The 9,815-nt window shown below is 40.8% G+C and overlaps 1 protein-coding gene across 1 annotated transcript in view; it reads left to right on the forward strand.

Annotated features, from left to right (window-relative positions):
- The first annotated feature begins 263 nt into the window (after positions 1-263).
- Positions 264-9,815, forward strand: part of ACTR3 (ARP3 actin-related protein 3 homolog (yeast)) — a 41,063-nt gene continuing 31,511 nt past the window's right edge. Inside the window, exons 1-2 of the mRNA XM_010000400.1 lie at positions 264-326; positions 1,219-1,313. Of these exons, the coding sequence (XP_009998702.1) occupies positions 264-326; positions 1,219-1,313 (158 nt within the window). The remainder of the gene's footprint in view (positions 327-1,218; positions 1,314-9,815) is intronic.

The following is a 9,815-nucleotide window of genomic DNA, read 5'->3' on the forward strand; positions in this document are numbered from 1 at the left end:
GCCGCGCATCCCGCACCGGGCGCCGGGGCTGCCGCGGGTGGGACGGGTCCGTGTCCGGGTCCGTGTGTGTCCGGGTCCGGGTCCGGGTCCGGGTCCGTGTCCGTGTCCGGGTCCCTGCAGCGGGGCTGGAACTCGATCTTTAAGGTCCCTTCCAGCCCAGCCCCAGGCAGACCCGCAGTTCTCCGGGCAGGGAGACGAGCGGGTCGCGAACAGGAAAGAACCCAAAAGACGAAGAGGAAGGGCGAGGAGCTGGAGAACTGGAGATGGAGAAGTGGGACGGAGCTCGAAACTGGTCCGTCAAAAAGAGGGAACAGAGAAAAACCCAAGTGAGCAAGACCCTTGAGAAACGTCCTAAAATGCCGGCGTATGGTGGAGTCTTTTTTTTCTTCCATATTCACTGCAATCCTGGCACTGCCACACAAAACCCGTGGGACTGGGAAGGAGCAGCAACTGGTTAAACTCTCAAGGTGCAGTTTGCATCTCAGTGGGTCAGCAGCTAAACCCAACTTGCTGATGTTTTGGTTTTAAACGTTTTGAGTGAGGCAGGAGAAGAATGCGGTTCTTAAGGCGCAGTGCTGGGCTCCTCCATCACAGGCCGAGGCACCGACGCTGGTTCCTGAGGCACTTGAAGAAAAACAGGTCAACACCGTCAGAACCCCAGACGTTTCTACTTTCTACATGTAGAAATATAACAAGATTCCTGTATTTTTACCTCTTGACTAAGTATTTTACTTCATAGTGTAAAATTTCACATCATAATCTTGGGTCTCTCTGAAAGAAACTATTATAAGAATGATTTCCCTTTTTTACTGTTCCTTTTTTAAGAATCAGTGTTTCAGTAATCACATGTAATAAAATTTTATGCGTCTTGCAAATATACATACGCTGTGTATTTATTATTTGTACTGTGAATATTTTAATTACATAAATAGCACTTTTATAGGCAAAGGAAAATTTTTATCTACTTTCCAGCAACACTGTGATATTTTCATAAGAGAAAACATCCTCAATTTTATTTTACAAACCTGATAAATTTCACTTTTACAGAAAATGTGAATTTAGTTTCTGCCCGTGTATGTTCTACTTATGAGAACATAATAGCTGATTTGGATGAAACAGATCACGTCCCAAGAAGGAACATTAATACTCTGTAGGGCTCATACTAGATCTCTTATAAAGGAATTTGATCTACTTACTTTAGACAAATGCTTCCTTCAGAAGGACTTGGATAAGATCATTGATGAACAAGCTGTTCATGTTGAAGAACAAGATAAAGCAGCAGAAGAAACTGTATTTAAGTTCAAACTGATAAAGTCAGTTTTGATCAACTTCTCCTTAGGGGAAGGATGGAGTCTTAAGTGTTCAGGACTAGGCTTGGTGTAGGATGCACGACAGCAGAGATTTCCCCTGTTCTGTTGGGTTACACCAGAAGTCCATCCAGCTCAGAATCATGCTCCACAATGACTCAGTGGATGCCTGGGAAAAGGGTATTGGAAACAAGGCACTTAGAGAGCAGTTATTGCCATGGCACATCCTTGTAGTTTTTAGAAATAAATGGTTTACAGCATCCTTATCTGGAAGTTTGTAATTCAGCCAGTATATTTAATAGCTCTTGATGGACTTTATGAGCTTGGCTATTGCCTTCTGTGAACCCAGTTATATGGTAAAACATTAGCTGTTAAGGATTTATTTAGGTAGAGTCTTGCAGAATAAAAAAATGCTTCATTTTGCTTGGGTTTAACCTACTGGTTAATAGTCTTATCACATAACGTAACAATTGTTGCACTTCACCTTCTTTGCACCATCTGAGTTTTAATGCATCTTACAGTTGTTCCCCACTGCCCTTGCAGAGCCCTAAATCCCACCTTGCATGAAGCCACTCGTGACTGAGGGAACAGTTCTATTGCTTGACTATCCTCACTGCCCTCCCCTGCTCCTAATCCAATTCTGGAGATGCTGGAATTAAAACATCAAAATTTGGGTATATCACGAGTTTGACTGTGGTAGTTACTATTTACATTTTGCTCTCAGTCCTCTTTTGTGTATTTGCAAACATTTTGTATTTATTACCTTCGCTGAGCTGTTACACAGCAGTTTTCCTAACTGTTTTACCTTATGACAAGGCTCTAGGGAACGTCAGTGCTTAAAACTGTATTATTTTAATAAAAATTATGCTGGTTACTATGCAAACTACCAGTACTTAGAGGGAAAATGTTATGCTGCAGATATATTAGAAGCAAAAACCACAAATATTTTTTCAGTGTAGCTTTTTGTCAACCATTACTTTTAATAGCTGTAAAAATGAACTAGAATTGAGAGCTTTTTCTGCTTCTTACTGAACATTGCTTGCAAATATTAGCTTGTAATAAGATTACAGACTAGTAAAACAACTTGTTTGGGGAACTTGTCATCACTTATTTCAGTCTCTTTACTTTGCTGATTTGTAATAGTAAAGAAAACAGGAGCTTTAATTGGCAATGTTATTTCACAGTCTGAAAATTGCCAAATTGCTATCAGTCAATTATTTTCAGTAGATGAACTGTGATCATAACTTGTTAAAAAAAAGACAATTTAAAAAGCCATTTGGATACCTACCCAAGCAAAACAAAAAGTAAATGGAAAGTAAACCTTGAGAAGTGTTCTGAATTACAGAATTAGCATGCTATTGAGAAAAATGAGATGCAGGAGGGGACTGCATGCATAACCTTCATGCATGCTGACAAGTAGCCATTTGAATACCATAGTTAGCAGAGATGCATGTGTGAGCACAAGTACCTGCTCTGTCTGGAGAAGCAATTGAAAAAAAAGAAACAGGCCTTAGCAGAAAGTCAAATGTGTTTTTTACTTAAATTGAGTATTTCCATAAAAGCAAGTTTCCAAAGGAAGTTTTCTAATGTCAGGCAGTTTTCCCAGCACAAGGCTAAACAGTTGCAATTGCATGTGATCTGACCCTTGTATGTTCAGAACAGAGAACAGATTTTGACATTTGTGTTTTTGCACATTCCTGTATGAATAATCAGAATGATTCACTGAGGCTCATTGCAACATAAGGTACCATTGGAAGTGAATTGCAGTATTGCCCAATATGGTAATAGTTAAGTGATCTCTTGCTGGGCATGTATCCCATTAAAGATAAGTCAAGTATTCTCATAAGAAGCACCTTATGCAAAGGAACAAATGTCCTATATTGATTTTTACAGCATTAGCATTGGAGACATACTGTGTGTATATAGGTTCTATACACAGAGCATGCAAATGGGTTAAACTGTAAGTTATTCTGCAGGGATATAAAGGAGAGAAAGTCTCTACTTCTCACATCTTGTAATGATTGCAAGTACCTATGCTGTTTTCAGTTTGCACCAAAAAATGAAGTTTATCAGATGAGAAATTGCACTGCCAGAGCGACTGATCTGGGGTTTTGTCAGTGCATTTTTTTCAGATAGCAAGTTTTCAAAATACATTGTCCTTAAAGGTCAAGTTGATCAGCTTGTTAGGATGGCACACCAACTTGAAAAAGCAGGTAGCGCTCCAAAAAGGTATTTTAATGCCCCTATTCTATGGCTAACATAATCCATGTGATCTGTCTGTAAGATTTTACCCAACTTATATATTCATTTGCATCATTTGCCACAGTCTTTGCTTTCAGTACAGCTTTGAAAAGCAGTAGAGTGAAATGCTTGGATACAATGTTTCTGTTAGTTTTGATATATTTCTGATACTAGACTATCTATCTGATACTAGAGTGTATTCTTAAAAATTGACTGTGGTCTTCTTCAAAGACAAAGACATGCATGTAATCCTTACAATGGCTGACACAGCACTGTAGAGTTGCAAATCAGCTTTTATACTTTTTGATGATCCATGAAGGCACTATTTCAGGAAAATTTCCTAGAGTCTTTCAGCCAGACAAGCAAGAAACTCCCACTTTACTGAAATGAGTTACCAGTTTCTTTCTCTATATATTACCAAACAAACTGAATAAACCTAGTGTGGAGGTACCCAGCATTCAGAAACGGTGTGTTGAAATTGTTTCCGTTTTTTATATATGCAGCATTGTCACTGGAATGAAATCTATGTCTGTCTATCTATCTATGAAAATAGTATTTTTCAAGTGTTGCCACTAATTTAACTATTATTGTTCACTGTGTCTAAATAAATAATGCATCTTAGTAAGAACCTAGGGCTCCATGTAGCTATGATAATTGAAAAAGGTACTGCATGATCTGTTCATTGCTACCCCTCAGCACTGCTGGAGAGAAATACTAGAGAGAACATTCTTTGTCCTGCTAGAAAGAAGGCAGGCAAATTATTTAACCCATCAGAGAGGATATTTTTAGTTACATCTCATTTTGTCTGGAGATGATTAGGGAGTGCTTATTCATCCTGTTGCTAATAGAACTGTGGGTGCTATAATATCCAGATGACTGGAAAGGCTGGTACCATTTTCAAGCAGCACAGTGTTGCATCCAGAGCAGGATATCAGGCTATGCAAGTTCCAAATTCTCCTAGTTCTCCTCTCCTCCCTGCATTATCTTGAAGTAACTACAATAACAGCAACATGGCACACCAAGCATAGTTGTGATACAGTAACCTTTAACATCTGTTGTTTTCTAAAAGCTAATCTGAGGAGCCAGCAGTTTGGATTGACAGAAGACAACATGCTTTTCCAAAAGTCACAGAACAATGAAAAAATCCAAAAAGATACAATACAAGTGTTTCTAAAAAATCCTCTTACGAAAAGCCAATTAGAATAGGAGGTCAAATATTAGCAGCAAAACCCTCTCAAGAGCTGGCAAATATCTCTTGGAAGTCTGAACAAGTGTATCTCAGAACAGAAACTAATTTGTTTACTTGTCATACATTCAATTGCTCGCAAGTTCCAACGTTTGAATAGCTCAGAAATCCATGGTGCCATCGCTTGCTCTATGATTCTTCGTGCTCCCACTTCTGTGAAATGAGCCACTTGGATCATCTCCAATCTCTTGCTCATTCTTAAGGCTTGGTTTGACCCCGGTGAGCTTCTGTGCTCTGCTGGAAACCCCAATGGTTTTAGACACCTGCAATGACTGCTGAAATGCAGGATAATCAAGTAGTGACGTACTAATCTGACATGGTTGACATCTTTGAATAAAAATCAAAAGATCACTACATTAAAAATGGTGGATTTACATACGTTTGCAAGTTATCTTGGGTTCTACTGAAATTAATGGTTCATGACATGGTGAACATAAAGTTGATGCCTAAAGTACAGCCATAAAGGCAAGTCAGATACTTCCAGCTGTGATTGATTTAGGTTCTCAGTTCTTTTGAAGTGTTTAAGTCATACAAAAAAACCCAGCAATACACATTTGTTCCAGCCAAGAAAGTTAATAGGTACAACTGAGAACACATAATAATGTTTCTATTACAACAGAAAGCACAGATTTCTGATCATGGCCAGGCTATGTGTTAACATTACTTGGCTCCCAGGTGTCACTGTGTGGAGCCTGTGCAGTACGGATGCAACTCAAAGGCAGAGAATCCTGCCCTGTTTTGGTGTGGCAGGAATCCTGCTGCCACTGTTTTGCTAATTCACTTAGGGAAGCTTTAGCAAGGAACAAGATGTATTTGTTACGAGAAAGCACAGAACAGCAGCATAAACAATTCTGAATGGAAAAGCAAGCTGTAAATAGGAATGCAGGGCTTCTCTAGACAGCATGACTTTTACAGATTTTGCCTCTGCCTAGAACATCAGGTTCTTATTTAAGTCATCACATTTTCAGTCAAATTCTTCCTTTATATTTTCTAGGCTGATCTTTTAACATACATTTTGCTGTTATTCCTATAAAATATAACAGGCAATAGTGGTGTCAACATTATAATAGTACAAGGATATAAACAAGGCCCCTTTTAGGAGTTTGTCTCTCTCCTTAAATACCTTGTTTCAGTGTTGTTGTTTTTTTTTTCCCAATTATTGTTTAAAATATATTATTGGACTAATTATATTTTGAAAGTTAAGTGATTTTAGTTGCTCTAAGTCAGAACTCTTGGGAAGTAGCCACATCAAATGAGATCCTGGTAATTTGCCATGACTTCACCATGTGCAGCTCCATGAAATCACATAACTTCCATATGGCTGTTGCTACAGCTATGCCAAAATCAACCAATGACACTGTAATTTTGCTTGTGGCTCTTCCTGGAAGAAATCTACATACATCATATATCAGGGTAGGTAAAATGTCTTCTTGTTTAGCTCTCCATAGTATTCCACCAACTATTGTTAAAACCTCATTCTATTAAAATACTCATAATATGATGGATTATTAAGCAATGTACTTTATAATAAATTCTTAAAATAAAGTGGATATTGTCTAATCCAGACCTGATTTTTCCTTGGCTGTTTCTCTAGCTTTCACGGACAGCTTTACCAGGGTTTAAGGGATGGTCAGTGTGATGTAGTAGATATTAGTCTACCCATGCATTAGTCTACCTCTTCTGGATATTAGTCTACCTAACGGGTAGACCAATAGGTATCTAAATGGCAACATGTTGATCCAGGCAATACCAAGTTTTCAGCCCTCTTGGAAATTTCCAAAATTTCCAAAATCCCTTCATCCCTGCAACTTTCCCTTCCTTTTGTTTTGTCTCATTTCTTGCATTTTACTGTGCTTCTCAAGCCTTGATCTATATATGGATTCCCAGAGTTGCTCTTTCTGCATGCCCAAGGGCAGGCTATTAACTGCATGAAAACAATCCAGAATGAGCAAGATGCTGACAAGCTCCCCATGTAGCTTAGCAAGTGGTTTGTAATGCTTTTGTTTAGGTATGCACTCCTTCAGGCTGAAGGACTTGTGACAGTATAATATGTAGTATTGCTGGAGCTAGTAAATCAAACCTGCATCACAGAAAATTTGGGGCCTTAAGACTTACTCATACAAAAATGGCTGAAAGCTGCCTGAAAATTCACCTGAAAATTCAATCTCCATCTGAATGAAATTGTTAGACTATCCCTGTGTTTACTTGTTGACTAAGAGATTCTTTCCTTCTGAAGTTCTCTCATTCCTTATGCATTTATATTCACCTGCATTCTCTTGTTTTATATTTATGTGGTAAACTGCCTGGAACAAGCAGCAAAAGGTGGATGCTCTGAAATGGTAATTACTGCTGTTATTATGGATATTCAGGAAAAAATCACCTGCAACCCAACTGTGCTTTCAAAAGCTGGACTATGATGCATCATGGAAGAATGATATTGCTGGATTAGGTCTGCACTATGCCATGATAGCAGATAAAGGCAACTTAGGGCTTTATTCACTCCCATCCACTGATAACACTGAGAACATACTAAGATATTGCCTCTACACATTCAAGTTTGATTTCTAGTACAGTCTCAAACAGTGAAAAGCTTTGCATATGTTTGGAACTGACTTCTGGCCAAATGAGGATGAAAAGATTCAGAAAATTACACCACAAAAACAAACAGTAGGCTATTCCTACTGCTGCAGTGCTGAAGAAACAAGGGTTGGAAAACATTTCAATACAAGAGGGTTTTGAAACATGTCAGTCAGTACCGCAAATCTACTGGATCTAGCTGAATTTGAGCTTTATCAGCTCAATTTTGTAATTTGAGCACAAGAGTTCTCTAAAAATATCCACCAAGATAATCTAGGTGCCAATACATGAAACTACAAAGGGTCTAAAGAGGAAGAAGTACTGAAATTTAGATTGGTGTATTTGAATTTTGATGACTAATATGCCAAACTTGTGTTTATGGTACAACAACATGAGATAATATTGCTTAAAGAGAAGCCTTGCACCTTAATTTTATTGGCCTGGGTCCATGGCCACCTGAAGACCTTCATCTGGCAAGACTAATAAAATGAAATGTGAGATCTCATGGCCACAGGAGCATTATTTGGAAATACTAGGTAGCAAAGATCTATCAGCTATGGTACACTGAGATTGCACTGTTCAAAACTCACTGCAGCTGGGTATAATGACTTCATGGTGCTGATCCCTGCGTGCTGGCTCTGTGAGCTCTATAGCCAGGACAAGACCTGGCAGCTCCACATATTCTGCATGCCAGTTTTTGGCCCTTGCCTCACACTCCTCTGAGGGGTTACTTGAGCTGCAACTGGAGCACTAAGCTGCTCTCTTGTTCCAGGATTCCATCTGCCAGATGCAGCTGTTGAACCTACTGCATGTATACCCCTGAATACCAGGTAATAAAAACAGGAGGAAAGTGAAAAGCCCACATGGCACTTCATATACTAACTGTATTTATTTTAGATAAACATGTACCTATGCACACAGGCATGAGCATTTAAAAAGGCTATTTGCACTTTCTCTGAAAAGCTTTCAGAGATATTAATCTTGCATAATCTAGCATAGCATAGCTCACAGGCTACACAATATCCTGCAGAAATCCCTTTCATTATCTGCAAACTGCCTCATAATATTAAATTAGTAATTTGCTTTGACATTGAAATCAAACCGTTAATATTCTCACTATCTCCTTTCCTTGCCTGTGTTCCTCAGGAAGATCTGGCAGCCCACAGAAGCCAGATGGTAGCTGAACTGTCTAGCTGCTGCTACAAAAAGGGATGTTTTTGCTTCTCCCTATCTCAACCTGAAGGGCATGTGCCTAGCCCTTCCTTTTCGCTGGCGCTGACTTGCATTTAACCCTGCGATGAACTCTGGGAATGAGCCTACTAAATTAGAGATAGTTTAAACTAAGTGAGGAAAACCAATCCTTGGACAAGGAAGCCAGGCCACTGTGAGGATACCTCGAGGGCTAGTGGCTCCCTAAGAGCCACGGAACCACCTGCAGCGACGCAGCCAGCGGCACTGGGGACTCACCAGCCTGGGCGTGTTCCGCAGCACAGGGCAGGCTGAGATTGTGGCCAGGCTCAACCAAGAGTTCAGGTCATTGGGACAAGTTCATGGTGGTGAAACAGGCCCAAGACGAAGCCAGGATGCCAGTCTGCAGACCAGGACTGGAGCTAGTGAGGGGAATCGGGAAGGCCCATGGGGACAACACAAGATCAAGCCAGACCTAGGACAGGACAACACACCTAGACCATGGCTCAGGCATGAGCTGAGGACCTAGGGCTGATCTTAAATGGGGCTCCTGTGCCCTCGGGCAGGGAGTGTGGGGTGGAGACCCCAAGTGAGGCTGATTAGGGGCATTAAAGCCCATAGTGCACCCTTAGCTCCTGTGGATGGAGTACCCAGTTTGTCTCCAGCACAACTTCAGATGACATCATGAAGCTCTCACCCTCACATTGCCAAGGGCTGGCAGCAAACAAAGGACGGAAAATACCTGAAAACCACAGTATCAGAACTGCCAAAACATGAAAACACTTTGCAAACAAACAAACAAATGGTGTGGCTGCAGTCCTGGTCCAGACCTGGTGGACACAGCTCAGTCCTTGTGTGTCCTTGCACTGAAGGTCTAAAGGTGTTTGATTACCTGGGATTGCAGCTGCCTTTAAAAAGGAATCCAAGGAGTAAACACTTTTGGAAGGAATTACTGCCTCAGATACCACGTTTTCACCCAATCTAGCTCAGACGAAGCCTCTGCTCTCTAAGCAGCTACATTCTCTTCTGCACAAGACGCGGTGAGAAGGTCTTGGAGGGCCCTTTTTCACAGAAAGATAAGAATACACAAACCCGCTTCGCTGCTCCCCTACTTTTCGCCTCAGAAAGAACCCACACCATCCCCGGCGGGCGCTCCGTTCGGCAGCTCAACCACGGCCCGGCAGGGATAACGAGCACCACGGGCGCGCCCGGCTGCCCTGGCCCTTCGGTGCCGCCCTTCCCGAGCAGGACCCTCT

Source organism: Chaetura pelagica, unplaced genomic scaffold (assembly GCF_000747805.2).
Source record: "Chaetura pelagica isolate M959 unplaced genomic scaffold, ChaPel_1.0 scaffold386, whole genome shotgun sequence".
Taxonomy (NCBI): domain Eukaryota; kingdom Metazoa; phylum Chordata; class Aves; order Apodiformes; family Apodidae; genus Chaetura; species Chaetura pelagica.